The following is a 21460-nucleotide window of genomic DNA, read 5'->3' as shown; positions in this document are numbered from 1 at the left end:
CAGGGCAGCTGTGCCCATGCATAACGGGTGCTCCATAGAAACACAAATCCTGACGTGCTGATACAGACACTGCTACCCCAGCAAAAACAGATTTCAGTCGCTGGAAGGCAGCATGGTGACAAGGTGAAATGTCTCATCTGGAGCTGTGACTGCCCCTGCTTCCTCCCATGCTCTGGACCAGCTGCTCTGGAGCTCGTGGCTGTTCCAGGAGGTCCATGGACCTGCTGGAGACGAGCAGGGGTGTTTTGACTGGGATGCTGTCTGGGATCTGTCTCTTCAACCATGCTGCTTCCACGCTTTCTGTGAACACAAGCGGGTGGTATTCCTTCTCTGGCTCTCTAAAGCCTCTGCTCAAGTTTCAAAGCACTTTATGATAACCATAGGCTTCAAAAGCAGCATCAGTCAAGGGTTACCTGTGAGGGAACTGAGGCATGGAAGGTCATTTGCTTTGCCAGGCTCATCTGCACTGGTCCCTGTGCTGCCCCTGCAGCAAGCGCAGGGCAATAAGTACAGCTGGGAGAAGGGACCCGATGGAGACTGCGGGATGCACTTAGCCACACAGAAATACGGCCAAGGTAGTGGGAGCAAAAAATTCCATCTTTTCTTGGTTTCTTTTGGAGGGCAGTGAAGCAGCTGGAGTACCACTGGCTCTGCACTGTGAAGTAGTGAGGTGCTCGGTTTTGTTTCTAGCGCGCAGGCAAATGAGTTGGTATCACAGGGCTCCTAATGTGAAGCTCAGCAGAGCCCTTGCTGCTCTGGAGGGACGAGCCAGTCCCTAATTCCTGGGCCTATGCATTGCGGAGCAGCACCCCAATAACGCACCGAGCCTCCTGCCTCCGCACAGCTTGCGAAAGGCAGCAGTGACCGCTCCCTGCCCTGGGCCGCGGTCCTGCCCCCCCGCTGAAATTGTGCTGACACCCACCCCGCATCGCCCCAGCTACCCTCATCTCCCGCCGACTCCCTCACCAACAGCAAGCTAAATTATTCATAACGGCAGCAGTTATCCTGAACGGCACATCCATGCACAACCGCGGGATTTGCACAGCGACCACGGACGCGCAGAGTTGGATTACTTCGGTCAAGTACATGGCACAGACTGCACGTAAAGGGCATTGGCAAGGGCCGTCAAGGACAATCATACAGTAGGATGAACCCATCTGGAGAGCAGCCAAGCCTGAGATTAAGCCTGATCCCAGAAATCAGGCAGCCACGTGCTGCGGCGGGAGGACCAGCCCTCTGGGCAGCACTAAACCCGCCAGAGCCTACGGGAGGTATCGGCAATTCCCTCCTGCGGGGGGAATTTGGGAACCAGCATGGGGTTTTCTGCTGCTCTGAACCCTCTCCTCCCCACGCTCTTACCGTTGGAGAAGTTGACGATCCCCTCTTCCACCACCAAGGTGGGCATGGCCCCGCTGCCCTGCAGCATCGACACCACCTTGTCATGGGAGCAGTTCCTGCGGGGCACAGGAGAGCTGGGGTCAGCGCTGCCTGTGCTCGGGGAGGAGAGACCGTGAAATGGAGTTTGCGGCTGCCTTCGTTTACTTGCAAAAAGCCACAACTTGCTGCTCAGAGCCAGGCAGTGTTGAGCCCTGCTGTGGTTGCCCTGGATTATCGATTTTTGCTTGGTTTTAGCTGTGCTGTTCTGAAAAGAGCCTCCCCGAGGGAGAGCGTGAGTTGCAGCCTGTGCCTGGGCTCTGCGCTGTACCTTCAGGGGGGAAAAACTGCAGGGCATGCCTGTGAGCACTCCGTGGAGCTGGCACGGCTTCTTCTTTAGGAAGAAGTTCTTTACAATGCGGGTGGTGAGGCACTGGAACAGGTTGCCCCATCCCTGGAGACATTCAAGGCCAGGCTTGATGAGGCTCTGAGCAACCTGATCTAGTTGAAGATGTCCCTGCTTACTGCAGGGGGGTTGGACTAGACGACCTTTAAAGGTCCCTTCCAACACAAGACATTCTATAAAAAAAAAAAAAAAAAAAAAAAAAAGTGGAGCCAGCGTTACTTTAAGCTACGCTCAGACCCAGAAGATGAACTTTCAATTTAAATGATACAGTGCCGCGGGTCTCTCCTTGCCTGTCCTGATTCTGCATGAAAAGAAAATGCAAGGTGGAGGTAAAATGCATTTTTGTAGGCAAAAAAAATCTTGGAGTGTCCTTGGAGAAGGGTAGAGGCTGGGCTGGGACAATGCCTGCTAAAATGCGGGCTTAGAGGACAATCTTCATCTCGGTTTCCTCTATTTTCTGGCAATGCTGCCTCAGTCAACAGTTTGCTGGTTCAGCTGAAATGTGAGAACCTGAGCATTGACAGAAGCAGCATCAGATGTTTAACCTTCACATATTCATCGCTCTCTCTTATCGTGTAGCCTCTTCTAACCCTTTGCTCTTGCTTTTTGCGTGGAAAGACCAACCCGAGGAAATTCGGGCTGCTGCCACTGCCCGGCGAGGTGCACACTCAGCTCTGGTTTGATCGCTTTTGTTGTGCGCAAATAATATATAGAAGAATTAGCTTCTGGGTGGAAATGCGATTGCCCATGTGGTTTTAAGCTTATGATCCCATTCTGGGAGTAATTCATGGGCTGGCTGGTGCTCCAAAGCAGAGCCACAAGCGTTTAACTCGTAGAGTTTAACTCAAAGTGGCTCAAATCAGGGTCTGTGGGTGGGTTGCAGTCAGGACGCGGTGTGTCATGCATTGTACGTGGTTATTTGCACAGAGAAAGGAGGAGCAGGGATGGAGATTAAATACTACTTTTAGAGGCAGTTTTTGTAAAAGAATACTAAAGGAGATGTCTGTATGGGGCAAAACCCCTCGTGCACCTCAGCAGACAGCTCTCAAGGACCACCAGCTCTCGTTTCTGTTGCACAAGAGTGAAGAAGTGAACACACATGTGCTTGGCCTCCCACCACCCCCCAGGACCCCTTTTAAAGAGCCTCTTACCTCATGTCCAGACCATTGAGGAAGAGGATCCGGTCTCCAGCTTTGAGAGCAGCCTTCTCAGCTGGGCTCCCTAAATGCACAGGGAACGAGAGGGGCTTTAGCTGGTGGATCCCTGCTTGCAGGGATGGCGTCCCAGCTGTGCCCAGGGACGCCCCCCAGGGCAGGGGATCCACTGCAGCTGGATTATTTGGGTGGGCTGGAGCTGGTCATCGAACCCAGCGATGCCGGCACCCAGCTTGCATTGGAAACGCAGGTGTGATTTCAGGCTATTCACTGAAAACAGGCATTTTCCACCCTTCAAAACAGGGAGTGAATGAAGCCAAACTAAATTGTACCAAAGGCGCTAGTTATTCAACTCAGGAAACTCCATCACTGAGCCTTGTCAAAATCCATTTTGCTATTCTCTAGCAAACAGCAGGCACTTAAAATTTCGAGTTCAGGCCAGAGATAAATAAATGCCTCTGAATCTTGTGGCTGGATGTTTCCTTACCTGGCAGAACAGACTCGATCCACACTGGGGCATGGCCACGTAGTGTGAAGCCAAAGCTTCTGTTGCCTTTATAAACTCGCACAGTTCTGCAGGTGAAAAAAGCAAATGTGAAATGGGAGCCTGATATTTGGTCCTTGTTTCCTTTCCCAGCCCCTCCAAAGGCCTGTTAGCCCGGGTGTCTCCTGAGTGCCCAAGCCCTCAACGCTCCCTGTGTCCCTGCAAAGTCCCTTTGATACCGAAGTGCCTTTCCAAGAGGAGCCCCTGGACATGCCCTGCCTACAGGGAGAGGGGATGGAAGGAAGGTGTGTGTGGGTTTGGCGTTCCCGGATGGCTGCAATGCAGCTGTCTGTCCTGCCAGCACCACCAGCCTCTCCTGCCCGCAGCCTGCCCGTGCTGGGGAGCAGAGGGAGCCCACGGCGCTGAGCCAGCACGGGGTGGTGGGATGGGGAGTGATCCAGGAATGCTAGAAATGGCCCAGACAAAACCTTGGGGAGGGCTGGGGGGATGCGGGTGCCGTCCCCTATGTGTCTTCACTGCAGCCATGGAGCAGACACAGTCCCCACTGGGACCAGAGCCATCTATGCTGGAGCTCTGGAGTGGCTCCTTTAGACACAGTCAAGGCTTTCTGCGAACTATCTATGAATGCCAGGGCTTCAGCACGGGGCAGGTGGGGGCTCCGGTGGCAGGAGGAGACAGCACTGCTTTAGTGGCAGAGCCCCTGAGCACAGACTTTTACTCTGCGTGAAATATCGAGTTCATAAATCCACCATCCAGTCCTTCAAATCCAACGTGTTTTTAAAGTGGAACAAGGGATATATTACACAGAATAAGAGAGACAACGCGTTTTAGGGGGCAAAGGTCTCGTAGGTTGATGAGAGAGAAATTAAATTCCGCTAGGAAATTTTAGAAGGAGTATTAGGAAATCTCCCTGCTGGGAGGCTGATTGGAGCTGAGAGTTGTTCCCCGCAGGTAGCTGGGGGAAGGCAACATCACCGAGATCATTTACAACTAGAAAGCCTGTTGTAGGGACTGATCCTACGCTGGCAGGGAGGGAGACGGTGCTGGACCTGGATGTTGGATAAGTCACACCAAAAATTATCCTGGCAGGAAGGTGTGCTGCAGCTGAACACCCTGGAGATACCAGCTGGAGGCAGGGGAATAGCTCAGGACGTGCCTGCGGCAGTGCAGTCCGTCCCAAGAGGATTCCCCGGCTGTGCTGGCAGACCCAATCCTGCTCTCTTGTTCATGAGACGGGGCTAGGAATGGAGCGGGAGCCACCGCCAGCACCGCAGGGCTCCTCGGCTCTCCAGGGCTGCTGAAGTTGGCCATATGGGCAGCGGGAAATGGGTTAATCCCCTGTGCGGGAGGGATTGTCCGTCCTTCCTCCCACAGCTGCACCCAGACACCCGCCGGGGCAGCGCAGGACGACACAGACTGCTCTGTCCCCAGGCACCCTACATCCTGCTGGCACGGCTGGGTATCCTGCATCCCGCTGGCATGGCTGGGTACCCGGCATCCTGCTGGCATGGCTGGGTATCCTGCATCCCACTGGCATGGCTGGGTACCCGGCATCCTGCTGACACAGCCAGGCACCCTGCAGCCTACCCAGCACAAGAGCCGACATCCCCTCATAGCCGGCAAGTGCCCTCTCAGCTCCTCACACGGCTCGTCCCAGCCAGCCCTGCAACAGCGAGGGGGCAGAAAGGGTGGCCCAGAGCTGGGATAAGGGGTGAAACATGCCCAGCCTTCAAGAGGGAGAAGTCTTTGTTCACAGAACCATTTAGGTTGGAAAAGACCTTTTAAGATCATCAAGTCCATCCTCATCCCATGAGGATTTCGCCCACTCTGCACACTGAAGACATCCCCTTTCCCTGGCATCCCTCCTCCATGCTGCCATCCATGTAAAATCAGACCCTGCTTCCGTGAACTCCGGGGCATCCAGGAGAGGTGTTACCTGCGGGCAGCCCCAGAGGCCACATTGCTGGTGATGAGGGAAGTGGTTTTCCGCAGGCTCTTGCTGGTCTCCTCATGGCTGCGGGGCACGGAGCTGGCGCGGGTGGAGACGAGGAGCCGCTCCTGGTGGTCCTCGCTCCGGCTGCGCCGCAGCCGGTTGCTGTGCTGCTCGCTCTTGGAGCGGCAGAGCTTGCTGATCAGGCTTTGCGACACCACCTCATCAAACCGCTGCCGGTGCTTCTTGGGGATGAAAATCCTGGAAAAACGAGACAATGGAGGGGAGTGAGCAGGGGGGCTGGGGCGGCTGTGACCCGGAGCTCCAGATCCAGCCATGCCTGGGAAAGAAAATGTCAGAGGAGCCCCAGCCCCTCATTCGCTCTTGGCCTCAGTCCTCCCTGGAGCTACAAATGCTGGGGCTGGGGACGCCGAGGACACCGGCTGCCTCTCCTGCCCCATCCCATGCCAAGGAGGTCAGACCCCTGCACAGTGCAGCGCTCGCAGAGACTGGTTGAAACAGATCATTCCTCCTCATGCATTCCATCCTGGACGCCTTCAGCTGCTGGTCCCAGTACGACAATGACGAGGTTGAGCTCAAGCCCCAGATGAATTGCCACTCCTCTGTGACAGCCAGAGGCCCGGCAGAGGAGGACCCTGTCCTGTCACGGCATCTGTCCTGTCATGACCCCGCTCCTCACTGCATGGTACCCACAGCCAGGGGTCCCAATGTGCAAGTGCCCCTCGTGTTGCCAGTGCCAAACCGCCTCCTCCAGACCCGCTTCTTCCCCAGCATGTTCTGGGACTCCCAAAATGTTCCTCCCCATCTCCCACCTCAGCCCATCTACTGGGAGCCCTGGACTCTGCTCTCCTGAGCTCCAGCCTTGGCTATTGCCGCCCTCCAGCTCCTGTCATGGTCTCGCACCCCTTGAGAGACGCTGGTGCTGTGGGGACGAGGACGGGCACAGTGACACTGCAGACAAGGGGACACCACTGGGAACTTGCTCCTTTTCAGGTCACCTCCCCTCTGCCAGGTAAGGGCTGCTCTGACAGCAGCAAAGTGGCCTTTGTGCCCCCCACAAGGACCCCCCGGGACCCTCGGGGGATGCAGAGCAAGCGCAAAGCGAGATCCCAGGAGGGTGCGTCTGCACCGCTCCCACCCTGGCCGGGCTTCACCCCTCAAACACGGGGAAACGCTTTTGCTTTTCCTTTTCCTTCTGCCATCGCAACAGCGAGACGCTGCCACCCCGCTCCCCTACTCCTGCCCTCCCATTTGCACATTTAGGGGCTTCTGGAGGAGCTGTTGTCTCCGTGTGTTTCTATAGCAACTCCTCCCTGCACCCATACCGGGCTGCCTGTCGCAGCTGCATTTGCTCGTTAGACAATACTGTCTTGTGAGGTTCATTAGTGCTCTTCACCTCGTGGCACATGAGAACGCGCTCCCTACATTAACACAAACTCCGACACTTGGGGTGGAGGAAGGATGTGAGCATCACTTCCAAACCGCCCGGGGAGCACATCTTCCGGGGCCGGGGGGGCCAAACCCAGAGCTGGTGTCAGGGGACACAGAGCAACTTGCTCTGAGGGGCTGCACCTTCCTGCTGCCAGCATGACATGGCTGTGATGATGGTCGGCTGCTAATGAAGCGTGGATGGAGAGGCTGGGGCTGGCGGGGGGCTCCCTCCTCCCTCAGGCAGCTTCGCCAAAGGAACCCGAAAGCCTGGGTGAAGCCAGAGGAGAAGGAAGGGGAGGCTTCAAATCCCAAATCTACCAGGATGAGGACATCCCTATTTCCCTCCCACCAACAAAAGGCAAAACTCAAAATAAGAGCTGATGCTCATGCTAGGTAGGAGCAGACGGATCGCAAGCCATCCCGAGGCTGACATATGCTCGCGCAGAGAATTTGGTGATGATAATTTTAAATAAGTAACACATTGGTACAATTCACAGTCAATTTGTGATTAAGCAGCAACTAGAGAAGAGTGAAATCATGCTAATAAATAGTTCACCCAGCTGTAAGCAGGCTCCCGCGGGAATGCAGGCTGCCACAGCCCCGCGGTAGGGGAGGACACGGCGTGACAGCAGCAAATCCCGGCAGGACCCCGCGCCTCTGCCCTGGGACAAGTCCGGGTTCCTCGCAGGCAAAACGAGCACGCTCCCATTTAAATTGGCCAAATTAAATTGGCCCCGCTCGTTCCAGCAGGGCTGTCCCACTTTGCACTGACTGCCACCTCGCCTGCGGGCTGACAAACATCAGGGCTGAAGAACAAAGTACGGCTAGGTCCATAACCGGGCACAAGGACAGGCTCTACGGGTTTCACCATGAATTCACTCCGTGCTAGAAGTAAAACGGTGTCTTAGTAAGGAGAGGAGCTAAGTGACGGGTAAAAATAACCCTATTAAAGCATGCAAAATACTTTCCTTCTGCAAAACCCTTTGAGAGAATTTGCAGCGCAGTCTTGGGGAAGCCGGGATGCCGGGAGCCCCCTCCAGGGCTGCTGGGGGCTGGATCCCCCGAGCGCCCCGATGTCCTGCAGTTCAATGGGTGCTGGCCTCCAAACTGGCTGTGCTCAGGTCTGGTCCTTAACGAGGGACCCACCAAAGGTGGGGTGTCATTAAACAGCATCGATGCCTCCGCCTGCCCTCTGCTCTGACAAAACACCGCCCGTGCAGCATGTATCGGCACCGGCAATGGCACCGGCACCGGCACAGGGTGGATGGTGCCTGGTGCTTAGCAGGAATCTGCAGCTATTTCGGCAGTGCCCTGCCATCCCACGGTACAAGCCCAGCTTTGCCTGCTGGTAGGGCACATGGATGCTCCCACCCTGTTTGCAGAGTTCGGCCTGGGACCAGGGACAGACCCGTTGTCCCAGCAGCCCCGCAGGATGCACGTGCCCATGGGAGGGCTTGGGAGCCACACGGTGCTGACCTCGTGCCTTCAGCTTCCTCCTCCTCCTCGTGTGCTCCAGGTTAGCCCTGGCTCTGATCCCTGTTAGAGAGCGGATGGGAAAAGCGTCCCCAGCACTGGGCACTGCAGCCCTGCGCCCGCTCCCCAGTCCCGATACACTAACCCTTCTCTGCAGCAGTGTCAGCACACGCTCTTCAGGAGAGCTCAGTCTGCTCTCACACAAAAAATGCAAATTCAGGGCATTTTCCAGGCTGGGAGAGGCCCCAGAGATTGCAACCTGCTTCGCCTTCACTCCCTCTCTGAAGCGGCCTGGCCAGGACAGCAGCCATCGTGGGAAACCGCCCGTCAGGTGCCCGTCTGCCAGCGTGCCCGTCCCCAGCTGCTCGGCTCGGCTCTGGGACTCACTTCAGCAGAAGATGTTTAGCACATCTCGGTCTTTGTCACATTTCACAAGGGTGCATGCCCTGCCATGAATGCTGAGCTCACCGGGATGGTCCTACCCTGAGCTGGATGCCGAGACGCGCCAATGCAGGATGTGTCCCCTCCAGCGGGGCAGCAGTGGTGGCTCCAGCCCCAGCAGGAGCAGGTGAAAGCAGCCCCAAGTTTGCTCAGAGCTCGTGCTCAGCCGGGGCTGGGAGCAAGGGGTCCCCGGTCCCCTCTCCATCACAGCCCCTGCACCACGCAGCACCCCCAAACCCCCGTCCTCACCGCCCATCCCTTTAGTGGACTGTAGTCACGCAGACAAAGCAAACCCAGATGTGCTCTTCTTGCCTCTCCCCAGCCCCCCACCCCCAATTTTTCATCTGAGCTTTGCTCGACTCCCCCCAACAGCTGGCGCCGGAGCTGCGGTGGGCGCACGTTGGTGGCAGGGCTGCACCAGTGCCGGGAGGCAAGGTCCCCGCAGCTCAGAGAGGCAGAAGAGACATTGCGGGGACGTTCCCAGCACATCCAACGGCACGCACGCCGCGCGGAGGAGCGGAGCAGAGACACGTACCGAAAATGCCGAGAGAAACTCCGGTCCTTTCCCATTTGTCGGGGTGCGGTGGGAACAAAAGGGAGACGCTTCAGATCCTCATGCAGCTGAGTCTCAGCCTCGGCTCACGCCCACGACGCGGCCGGATCCAACAACCAAACCGCGCGCCAGCCGGTGCCCCCCTGCCACTTGGCACCCCCGCAGTGCGCAGGGACCACGGCCAGATGGGCCAGCTCGCCGGCAAACTCTACCTGGGCTGAGTCCCTGCCTCCCTTCGCCCTCACCTCCCCGCCGCGCTCTCAGTCCCGGGCGGAGGTTTACCATCTACCGAGTGCCTCCTTTTTTATCAATTGGGCTTTAGCTCGGCTCTCCCTGCTCCGGCTCTGCCCCGGCTCGCAGCGACGAAGCCTCTCGCTTTCCCTAAAAACTGCAGTCGCTGTAATTTCCAGCTGGAACAATCTCGTAACAGAAAAGGAGGGCACGGCTCGGCGCCGAACTCCGGGGGGATGCCTCCCTGGTGCTAATTAGTTGACTTCTAAAGTGCTTCTGTTTAAATTACATGCCGCTGTAATGGGTGAGAAACCTTAAAGGCAAACAGCATCGGTGGCGGGCGCGCAGGTGGAGCCACCCGGGCTGGACCAGGATCGGGACCAGGACCAGAGACATGGGCCCAAACCTCCCCCCATGCCGCAGAGCATCATTTACCCCCAGGGTAACACAGCAGCGCTTTGCATGAGGGATAGAAGATAAAAAAAACCCATCTTTAATTTAAATAACGCCATCTTTAAGCACAGCACTCGCGTTTGATGAAGAGGATGTGAAGCTTTCCAGAGTTGCCAACATCAGATACAATCTCCAAGCAGCAAAGGAAGGAAAAATGAAAAACGTATGGTTTGGCCCCAAAACAACTAGCAAACATCTGACCTTGAGTCTGACGGTTGTGCAGAAAAACACGTCCCAGTGTGGATAAAACCACTGATCAACACTTGGATTATGTCTGAACTGTGCTGTGCAAACAGCTACCAGTCCGGAAAAGCACTTCTGCCCCAACCGTGTGCCGCAATGCTAAAATTCACACGCTTTTGGGAGAGAAAACTCTTGCCCCCAGCCCGGCAGCACCGACAGCCATGGGGCGACACAGTGGCTCCGAAGCCCCGTGCTTGAGCAGGAATCACTCCAGCCCGGCGGCAAGCACGGACCTGTGATTTTCACGGGGGCTGTTATCCTGTTATCCCCGGCAATGGGAGGCTCCGTAATCGCTCATCTGGCTGCAGATGTTTTGCAGATGTGACCGTTGTTATCATTAAATAGGAATGAAGGCGTTTTTCCACCCGAGAGCGCAGACAGAGTGGGATGCAGTGGCCGGGCACGGGGGCTGGGAGCCCCTCGCAGCCCTTCCCAGGCCACCCCATTTGTCCCTGGGGATAGCCCAAAGACCCCAGCCCTGCACAGCAGCTCTTGGGGAGGGTTACCCTCTCATGACGCATTCCTGCACCAGCTCCAGTAACGATGGATGCGTTATCTGCTGGTAAGATCCTCCCCGGAGCAGTGCTGCAGCCCGTGCGCGGCTGGGGGTCACCTTCCACATCAGCAGCTGAGCGCTGGGGCCTCGGGGTGCTCCCACCTCTCCTGAACCCAACGTCAGCTGCCGGGGACACGGAGACCTTCAAAGAAACCCCCAGAAAGCCTTTCTCCGAAGACTCCATCCTGCCCGGCATCACCCAGTGGGTATCGGGGATGGCAGCAAGGTGCAAACGGCTGCTCGTTGCAGCCCTGGTGACACAGACAGACCCTTAGACCCCCTGTGACACCCATGGGACCCTGCCTGCTGCAACGCCGGGGAGACACGGGGCCACCAGCAGCTCCTGTTCACCTTGTGCCCCACACCAGCACCCCACACCAGCCCTGGGGCACGGGGACTTGTATCAGCCCCTGCTTTTCAGAGCCACAGAGAGAAGGCACCTCACCCAAGGCGCTGCCCCCAACCTGCTTTCCGCTGGGAACACCAGGACAAAAGCAGCTTTCCGTGTTTTCTTTAAGAAACTGGAAAACACTCAGACCAAGTAGCCACTTCCCAAAATAACAGTTACTGGTCAGTGGTGGTGTGCCAGTGGGCCAGGCCAATATAATCTGCATTACAGCTGTAGTTCGATTTGTCAAAAGAAATTAATCTCCTAACAGGAGATCTTACACCGAGGCATTTTGGCCATGACCTACTTGAACCCAGCCCATAATAAAGGAACTCCGCTCCCCATTGTTTTCACCGCTGGCACTTTTTTTTTTCCTGCTGCCCTAATTCCCTTTTTTTGGGCAGTTGACCATATGTCGGGCTATCAGATTAGGGATTTTTTTAAAACGGAAGCAAACAAGAGCTGCTTTTTCCTCCATTATCGTCCTGCCATGCGGGTGGTTTCACAGCAGGTCTGCCCGCAGCATGGGCAGGAGGACGGTGTCTGCCTGCGCTTTAAAGTGCCGCATCAGGCAGCAGCGGGAGCAACGTGGGTTCGGGGGGGGGTCGCCGGTGCTGTAATCTGCATCGGCATCCAAGAGAGCCGGAAACCTCCCTGCAACCTTGGAGGAGTGGGTATTTGGGGATGGGGGCGGGGGGAAGGCGGACAAGCAGGGAACCACACAATCCATAATATATAAATCCTGATGTCAAAAATGAAATTTCTTATCCAGGGACAGTCACAGATGGCTGGAGTATTTTAATACGGGCACACGCCAAGCAATTTTATTGCCACGAAAAACAAGCTGAGACAAATAGATTGTGTTTGGAGCACTATTAAAATGAGATCAGTGGAATTTCTCCCGCAATAAGGGAACCCCCTGATGGGCAGCGATTTTATCTTTGTCGGGGATCAAAAGTGACTGCAATCAGAGCGGCGCTCGCCTCGGCCCAGCCACTGCGGGCCAGCAGCTTTGGCGGCTTGCTTTGGTTTTCTCCCAGGAGCAGGGGCTGGTCGGGAAGCAAACGGACCGTAACCAAAGCGGCGAAGTAACAAACTACCCCCTAACTATTCTCCCTGCGGCAGGCTGAAGCACAACATGACTTAAGAGGGGATCCACAACAACGTACAGCAGTCTAAACAGCCCAAGAGTTATCATTTAGTAAATTAATGTAGCCAGGGTGAGAGGCTGGATGTGCTCCGGAGCACACCCGCACCCTGCTATTTAAATCCAGGTTAATGGGACAATGTCCACGTAAGCATCAACACCGGTGTTTTCTGCACCAGCTTTTGTAACGCCGCAGGTCAGTGGGGAGGAGGGGACCTGCGTTTCCATCGCTCCCCAAATTCTACTGCAAACAGATGTTTCGCAGCGGCCGGGAGCTGGTGTGACGCTGGCACGGGCACCCCACAGCGCCGGGGGAACACGCGGTGCAAAGGGAGACGGCAGCCGGTACGCCGTGGTGTGCAAGTGCCAAACCCCTGCGCAACGCAGGTGAGGATCCCCCCTGTAACGCACAGCTCGGGGGGTGACTTTGGCCCCCTGAGTCCGAGGAAAAGCCGGTAGCCGCTGTGACGGGGTTGCAGAGCACTTGGGTGCGGAGCCGGCACCGTTCCTCTGCTGGAATTGCAGCTCTGCCCTGGTTTGAAAAGAGCTCAGAAATAAGAGCAGTGCCGAGAGGCGCACGCCCCTGGGACCCCGACCTGCCCAAAATAACCCGCTCCCCTCCCCAGGCCGGTGCGAGGCGTGCATGGCCCCTGCACTCACGTTCGGCACAGCCGTGGGGAGCAGGGGAGTTAAACCCCCCGGCTCCCCCCGGGACCAGACCCCGGCTTTGGCGTTTGCAGGTGATGGAGTGACACAAAATAAGAGATTTCCCTCTCCCCGGCAGAGCTGCCGTGCCCGCGGAGTCCCTCAAAAGAGCAGCTCCAATGCGATACAGATCCTAAGAGTTAATTAACTTTTAGCACATCTCATTTTTGTGGTGCCGGGGGTTGCTAGATTCAAGAATTAAGCCGCTTTAAACCCATTCCCCTCCCAGCCCCCTCGGCTCCCAGGAAAGGTCCGTTCGTTACTCACCCGAGACAGCTCATCTTTCCCCCTCGCTGCCGTATTTCATCATTCTTGAGCAGAACTACAATTGTGCACTTTACTACGCGCACCAGCCATATGGGCAGGGGATGGGAGCGGGGAGGAACCGGCGCAGCACGTGCGTTATCCCGGCTATCCACAACCAAACGGATGAAGAAAATGTCAGCAAATTAAAATCTGCAGGAGCTTAATTCTGGGCAAATGGGATGAAATCCATTTGAGCTAAAAAGAAAAAAAAAAGAAAAAAACAAAACAAAACAAAACAAACCACCAACATGGGAAAAAGCCCAGACTGAGGACAGACAGGAGGAGAAGAGGTGTCTGCAGCCCCGGGTCTATCCATGTGCTGAGCCGGGGGGGCTTGGGTTACACTTCACCACAGCACCTTGCAGGGAGCGCATTAAAGCCTGGGGGAAGCCCAGGGGGGGACAGGCAGGGAAGGGAGGACAGCCGGCTGCAGCAATGGCCCAAAAATAAATACAGCTGGTGCAGAGGGAAGATCCAATCAGGCCAGCGCGAGGGTCAGCAGCAGACAGGGACATACCGGCCGCCTGGCTCTGCACGGCAGGGACCATGTGGTCACCCACAGCGGGCCACCTCCACACACCCCATGGCAGGGCTCGGCCAGCCTGCTGGGACCCGGGGCTGCCGGCGAGGTGAGCGTCGGGGACCCTCATCTGCCTCACCCCAACACGGCCCTCAGCATCCCTCCCCTCAAGGTGTGCGGGCGTGCGGGACTGACCCCCAAATCTCGGGTGGAAACAGCCCCCGGGGACGGGGGAGCTGGGCTCAGCCTCGCAGGGATGCCTGGGCGGGCTGAAGGGGACCCGCATGGTCTCAAGTCCATCCTCGCACGGCTCCACGTCCCTGCAGGGGTGGTCCTGCAGGACGAGCCCCAGGATGCTCGTGGGGGCAGCTCAGATGGGCTCCACTCCCCCCGAATTGCACCGACACACACCGCTGCCCGGGGGCGGCCGCCCCATGCCCCGAGGACGGTGAGGCAGCCACACCAGCACCCCATCCCCAGAGCCGGTGCTGGAGCTGGGAGCCCTCCTCGCAGGAATCCCCCGCACAGCTCTTCCCCAGCCCCCAGGTGCCAGTCGGGGCGCAGACCCCAGACCCCTCCTCAGCCAGCGACGGACCCAACCAGCTGGAGCCACCCACATGGATTCACAGCACCCCCTAAATCCAGAGCACCCGGGAGCCGTTCACCACCTCCCAGTGAGTTATTAAATGCATTACAAGCTCTTGCTCGGCAGCAAACCCATCGGATGGGAGACCCCGGGATAAGCACCTCGTATCACGCACGGCAGCACACACAGAAGCTGCCCCCACCTCCCCAGCACCCCCACAGCTGGGAAACCTGGACTCCAAAGCACCTTTTTTTTAAATTTATTATTATTTTCTTGACTTCATTTCATTAAGATTAGACGGTAAATCTTTTCCCTAAGCTAAATATTTCATTTCCACTAAACCGAGATTAGCTGCCTGATTTATGGTGCCTTTTGCCCCAGCCCCAGAGTTAACCTTTCACACGGGAGGCACAGGGCGGCCGCAGGTTTGGCTCCATTACTGGGGGGCCGTAACACGGCGCTGCCCCATGGCATCTCAGGGATGGGCATGGGGTGAGCTCTGCACCACATGGAGGGGACGGTGGCACCAGGTCCGGACACGCTGTCCTCCACTGGCATGGGGACACCCCAGGGGGAACCTGCTGTGCCCCCTGCAGAGGGGCTTGGGTCTGGAGGAAAATTTAGACACTTATTCAAATCCCCTTTGGGGGGAAAATATGCCGTATAATTCCCCAGGGATGAAGACAAAAGGGGTCTCCGAGGCATTTGAGGCATTTCCATGGATCTTTTTGGGGAAAAGATTTTTCCTGGATTGTGGGTGGTGGGTTGTTTTGATTGGGACTAGTTTGGGGTGATGGCTCAGGCAGGGCTCGGTGCCATCCGTCCCTGCCCCCAGTCCCAACCTTTTGCTTGTTTTGTCCCCCCAGGACATTCAGGGGGGACAGGACCACTGCCATGGGGGCAGGACAGCCTGGACGTGGGCACCTGGACAAGGTGGCTGCCAGGGAGGCGACAGTCCCTTCCGCAGCCTGGCTCTGCAGGGGTCTGTGCCCATCCCCACTCAGATATGGGGGGGCCATGGGCAGCCCATGTGAAGCCATGGCTGAGAAGGGGGACACTGCGTCGCAAGGGCCGCCGACCCGCTCTCCCCATCCTCCCCACCGCCGGATCGTAGCAGCGCAGTGGAGATCCCGGCACGGGGATGTTGTTATGGTAACTGTAATATCTCGCAATTCCACTGATTAAAGCAGGAATTGGAAAGCCGGGCCCGGAGTGGGGCCAGATGGAGACCTGATTCCCTAATGGCCATCGTCTCAGCCTGGCCGTAATCCCCACCACGTGTCCCTGCACCGGCACTGCCACCGTCCCGCAGTGCCAGCCCGCACTGCCAGAAGAGCAGCAGACCGGCTGCACACCCACGGCACGGCCGCTCCGCTGGGGGCTCAAGAGGTGCCGGGGACCCCGAGCCCAATTGGAGCATTGCCAGAGCATCCCAGCATCTGTGACCACAGCCCCGGCATTTCGGGATACTGTGGGCAGTGCTGGCCTGGAGGCAGCCCCTGGACCAGACAGAGACCCCCCCACAGCCGCCCCTGCTGCCGACCACTCGCCCACCCCCAGCTCTCGCCTTGCAGAGCTTGGTTTATTTTCTGGGCAAGCTCTTAGAGAATCGCCAGCCATTCTGCAGCTAATCCCCTCTCCCTTTGACACGACGGCCAGAAACGGGAGCCATGTCCTGTGCTGCAGGCAGGGGCAGTGGCTCCGTGGGGCTGGTGACCACCACTCCCTGCAGGGACGGGGACGGCCGGATATTGGTGCAGTGCCGGCCACCGGGCAGCCACAGGTCCCCCCGTCCCACCCCGGGCAGGACAGCCACAAAGGGATGCGGGGCTGACACGCCACCAAGCTCCGCTCATCTGCCCCTTGGAAAGGGGGTCTGGCTGTGCCGGCATCTTCCCTGTGGGAACACCCTGACCCGTGCCTGCACTGGTCAGCCCTGCACGCTCCTCACTGCTGGGCAGATGGATGCCCGTGGTTTAATGCCCAGCACGGCGGCGTGGAGGTTGGTGGCACCCCATACCTGATGTTGTCAATCAGATGCTGGTGGGACTCCTGGGTGAGGACCATGCAGAGGGCGTAGGCCAAGTACTCCACCTTCCGCTCTGCCGCGTACTGCTTCAGGACGGTGAAGACCTTCTCCTTGACCTCTGGCTGGTCACCGAGGATGTCATCCACCTGCAGCATGGGAGACAAGAGAGAAGAGGGAAGGGGCATGGAGCATGGAGCCGTTAACTGTGTGTACCGAGGCACTGACGGTGCAGAAAACATGTCTGTCTCATTGCAGCACCTGGTCAGCCAAGGAGGAGGGAACCCACACGGGGAGGAAAGCAAAACCTCGGTCATCAGCCCATCGCACAGCACTGCTGGGGCCCCACACATGTCCCTGGTATCGCTGGTCTGCGTGTTATAAACATTGCACTGGAAACAGCAAACCCGAAACTCCGCTGGGTCACAAGTGTTCCTGCAGGAGAGGCTCTGGCACAGCTGGGTGGGGGGCTGGTGCATCGGTCTGGAGTCTACCTGGCAGAGGACACCGCAATGGGCTTTTGGAGGTATTTAAGCCTCCAATCACACCTGATCCTGCTGGGCAGCACTGTCCTGACATTAATTCCAGGAGGCTGCAGGGAAGCGGGGAGAGGGAGCACAAAAATGAGCACCAGCCCTGGAAATGGCATCAGCAGCTCCCATCAGCTGTCCTGTCCTCTCGGCCTGTGAAGCCATGACAGGCAGAGTAATTAGCTAATTACCATCCAGACAATTACCCTGCATGGCACCCTCCTTATTAGCCTCTTCCCAGGCCAGGGGGCTGTTGTTTGCCCTGGGGTTGTGCTGGGCAGTGGGTGCTGCTGGTGCTTTGCCTCCAGCCTGGCTGGGTGCAGCAAATATATGTGGGATGCAGAAAACTCCTTGTGACCACCCTGCAGGCCTTGGGTTTTCCTGCAAGGTGATGGTTTTGTGCTGACAGGAGGTTTAACTGCTTCCCGCCAGCTCTGCGGGCTCAGGGGGAAGCAGCAGCGAGGGGATCACCTGGCCTTTCCCTGGTCCATGAGGGGTGCGTGCAGGGCTGTGTCCGTGCATCCCTGTGGCAGCACCTGAGGGAGCTGGTGGGCATCGCCCGGCCAAGCCCCTGGGGAAGTGGAAAGGGAAGAGCTGTTCTGTCCAGCTGCTCGTCCCACTTGGCAGCTCCCCAGGGAGGGCTGTCGCTGGTGCTGTGACCCCCAGCACAGCCTTCCAGGTGCTGCTGGGTTTGCGCAGCCGCCATGCGAGCGCTGCGGGGGCTCCCGGCAGCAGCAACGCTTCAAGGTTACCGAATCTGGGGCAGCCAAGGCAGCTGCATCCCCCGGGGCAGGCTCGCATGCTTTTCAGTCCCAAGGTCCAGCAGAGGAATGACAAAGAGCGTGGTGTTCCTGGTGGGCTGAATCCCAGGATGCCGCTGTTAAAATTTTTGCCTGCGCTGAGAGTGAACAGCTTGGTGGGTGGGAATGGGGGGGTGCTGCCACCCCTTACGTCGGTGAGGTCCCCAGCGTGTCCCCGTGTGTGCAGGGGACAAGAGGAGATGTTGACCTGGAACCGAGACCCTGAGCACCTTCATCGATTTTGGTGATGGCCGCAGGCTGCCGGGATGCTCGGCTTGCACAGCTCGGCTCCAGCCCTGGCCCCGCTGCCACTAATGCCGCCACCGGTCTGTCTGCCAGGCAAGCACGATTCTAACAGATATTTCGGCTCTGCCAAACGAATGAGGGTGGGAAAAACCCTCCGTACCTCAGGCTTGTGAGTGCCCTGCAGGCAGTGCACACACAAAACACGAGCCACCATCACCCTCCGACCTCCCAGCCTTGCGGTGGGTGGGCAGGAGTGCCTGGGTGCTTGCAGCGCTGGCACCAGCAGCGCCTACCAGAGCTGAGCTCCTAGGTAAACGAGGGGGTAAAGCACCCTGCTGGGTTTTATTATTTTCTGCATCATGTAAAAAAATGAAGCCACTTAAAACATCTGCGCCGTTAACTCCCTCTGGAGAGGTGTTTGCCAGCTGAGCTGCGCTCCATCGCCCAGGAGCCAGCAGCACGCCTGCCCTGCAGACCTGCTTCTGCCCAGGGCTGCCGTGGGCGGCTTTGCTGGGCAGGGAAGGGAGGTGGCAGAGGTGCTGGTGCTCACCCATCGCGACCAGCTTCCTCACTTCAAAAGTGCTCTCCTGTGACCACCCGGGAAACGTTTACATGGTTTAATGTGACTTCACGAGATGGAGGCAGCGTGGAACAACCTCTCATCCTCTTGTTAATCTCCTGTAATCAGCAGGTATCTGTTTCACACGCGATGCTCGGCCTTATGAATCCAAACCTCAGCGCTTATTTGTGAATCTTTAATGTAGAAGCTGACTGGGGGGATTCGGCCGATACCCACAAATCTGTTTATGAAGGTCTTGTTCCTTTATTAGCTCGGGATCAAAAAAAACCACAAGCCTGGTTATTTTCATAACAGTATTTTAAAAGGCTACTTTGAAATGGAAATTAGAAAGATTAAAAAAACAACCACGATCAAATTTATAATTAGCATGAGGCGATGTGTTTGGTAAACTACCCACTAGGCAGCCTTCAGGAGCACAATGAAGATGTAATCACGTCGACTTTTTCCCTTTGTGGCAAAATAGGAGCTAAAATGTCTGTGGGATGACATGCTCAAACTTTGAAGGGACGCCCAGATGCGCAGGAGGGAGGCATCTGCCCCAGTGGGCTTCCACACACTCTTGTAGTGCAAAGGAATAAGTACTTGGGGTCATCCCCCAGAGGATCTCCAAGCTCTTTGCAGCACCCATCTATTCTCCCAGTAATTCAGACCCTTCTCGCAGGCACTGAAGCCCATAATCTGCACCCCAGTCTTCTGACCAAGCCAGGAGCATCCCCCCATCCGAGAGCACCGCAAAGGTTGAATGTCGCATTCTCCAGACCACTTGGGGCAGGGGATGCCTGGAGCCCCGTATGCTTGCCCCAGGCTCGATCTTACCTTTTTGCTGAATTCCTGCGCTTTCTGCTTCCTCTCCTGGTGCACGGTGTCGGCGCTGGGGACGGGGTCCCGTGTGCCGGCCCCACGCTGCGGCCGCAGCAGCCCCAGCCGCAGGGACCGCCCGTGGCAGGACCCCACCAGGGTGGCGGCCGCCTCCTGCAGCATCACCGCCATCCCGTTGACTTCCAGCACGTAATCCCCCGGCTCGACCCCGCAGGCAGCAGCAGGTGAGTCCGGGCTGACGTTGGCCACTCGTGGGGGGCTGCCGCTCGCCAGCTCGAAGCCGAAGCATCCCCGGGGACCGGGAGGGATGTCGACGTGGTGTAGGCGGGAGACCACCCCGATGCTGGGGGGCACGTTGCTGCAGTGCCTGGCCAGCCCCAGCAGCGCCTCGCAGCCCAGGGAGGAGACGGGCTGCCCCTCGATCTCCAGCACCTCGTCGCCCGGCCGCAGCCCTGCCACCGCTGCGCTGCTGCCCTCCTGCACCCAGAGGATGTAGCACGGACCGGTTCCGCTTATCTTGAACCCAAAGGACTCGGGCCAGCCCTGGTTGGTTGCCGGCATGGCTGCAACTGGAAAAGAAGGGGGGGAAAAAAAGGAGTTGTGGTGCTTTTTCCATCCCTAACGCTAGCTCCTGTAGATGCCACGTGGATCCTGTTGGGTGTGGAGGCTCTAGTCTGTGCTGCACTCCCCCACCATGGGAAGAGATGCCCCAGGAGTGACACTTTTCCTCTATATTTACCTAAAAAATAACTTTTATTCTTCTATCGTCAGGCTGCTAGCAGTGCCAGCGCCATTAGCAGTGAGGAAGTTGCTTTGGCTGGAAAGGCTGGGGCTACACTTGCCACCCGGACCTTGTGTCCCCCGTCGGTGGCACCTACCTAACCCCCACCGGGAGGCACGTTTAGGCACCTGCTTGGATTTATTTGTCTAGCAAAATTATTATTTAATTTCCCTGGCATGTCACATTAATGAACAGATAATCCAGTGACTTAAGACAGCCTTATTTTAAGCAGCTCTTCTCAATGCAACTGCAAAATTACTGCAAATTCGTTAGAATTTGCCAGATGCTCTCAGCTCTCCTGTGAGTATTTCTTTGTGCCCTCCCTGTCCTGTGTATAGTATTAACCTGATCGCAGCATCCTGAAATAGAAAGATGAGAATTTTCAAAAGGACTTGTTTGTGGTTCATTTGAAGGGTTAGGACCGGCTCCACAGATGCCCAAGGAGAAATCGGGCACATCAGCCCTAAACATCTGCAGAAGTCATCTTTGCCCAAGGTAACTCAGAGCAGCTGATCTCTGCAGCTCACTTGGATGCCCTTTCCACGCTGCTGATGTGTAAGTGCCTGCATTGTCCGCTGACACTTGCTAAATTTATTCGCATGTAGATTTTCTCTTCATTTGATGTCAGCTGTCTATGAAGATGCTCTTTACTCCCATGTTTATTCCATCTGTGCTACTTAACACACATCAAGCATTTACAAAAATGAAACACAGACTATTTCACCCGGGGAAATGATCTTACAGAGACTACAAGGACTCAGGATGGCTCAAAAAACATCGTCACAAACACACCTTGAGTTTTGTGCTCTTCAGATCAAAAAGCCCCAAGCACAGGAGCAGAGCCCAGCAGCAGCCTAAAGCTGGCTCCTGGTTTGCGTTCCCCCATCTGGCTGCTCCCCTCCTGCCTGGGCAGCCCAGTGGGTCCCAGTTCACTCCAGTCCGTGCTCCTGCCAGCACAGCAAAGGCATCCCTTCACGCCTTACCGCTGTCGGGGTGGCTTGGCTCTGATCTGAATGACCGAAAGCCATTTCTTCTGCTCCTTTGAGACCCGGGAAATCTTGGTCAAAATTCAGTAGCACTGAAAACATTGTTTAATACCCTATTATAGGCCAGGGAGATGAAAGGAACCCTTCTCATGTCCATTTCCAGCACAGATAATACGGACCAGCTTGCTCCGAGAGCAGGATCATGAGGATGGGCAGGGAACACAGCATTACCGCAGGAATCTGTATTAATAACCTGAGCCTGCTCGGCT

At 56.9% G+C, this 21460-nt stretch overlaps 1 protein-coding gene across 1 annotated transcript in view; it reads right to left on the bottom strand.

Annotated features, from left to right (window-relative positions):
• The window catches only part of GRID2IP (Grid2 interacting protein), a 39168-nt gene extending 19183 nt beyond the window's left edge, over nucleotides 1-19985 (bottom strand). Inside the window, 7 exon segments of the mRNA XM_054211749.1 lie at nucleotides 1360-1454; nucleotides 2932-3001; nucleotides 3422-3507; nucleotides 5376-5630; nucleotides 16444-16598; nucleotides 19422-19574; nucleotides 19674-19985. Coding sequence (XP_054067724.1) covers nucleotides 1360-1454; nucleotides 2932-3001; nucleotides 3422-3507; nucleotides 5376-5630; nucleotides 16444-16598; nucleotides 19422-19574; nucleotides 19674-19985 — 1126 coding nt within the window.
• Nucleotides 19986-21460: the final 1475 nt, after the last annotated feature.

The sequence above is a fragment of the Rissa tridactyla genome, chromosome 8 (genome assembly GCF_028500815.1).
Source record: "Rissa tridactyla isolate bRisTri1 chromosome 8, bRisTri1.patW.cur.20221130, whole genome shotgun sequence".
Classification (NCBI taxonomy): Eukaryota; Metazoa; Chordata; class Aves; order Charadriiformes; family Laridae; genus Rissa; species Rissa tridactyla.
This window is presented reverse-complemented; position numbering and strand designations above follow the sequence as displayed.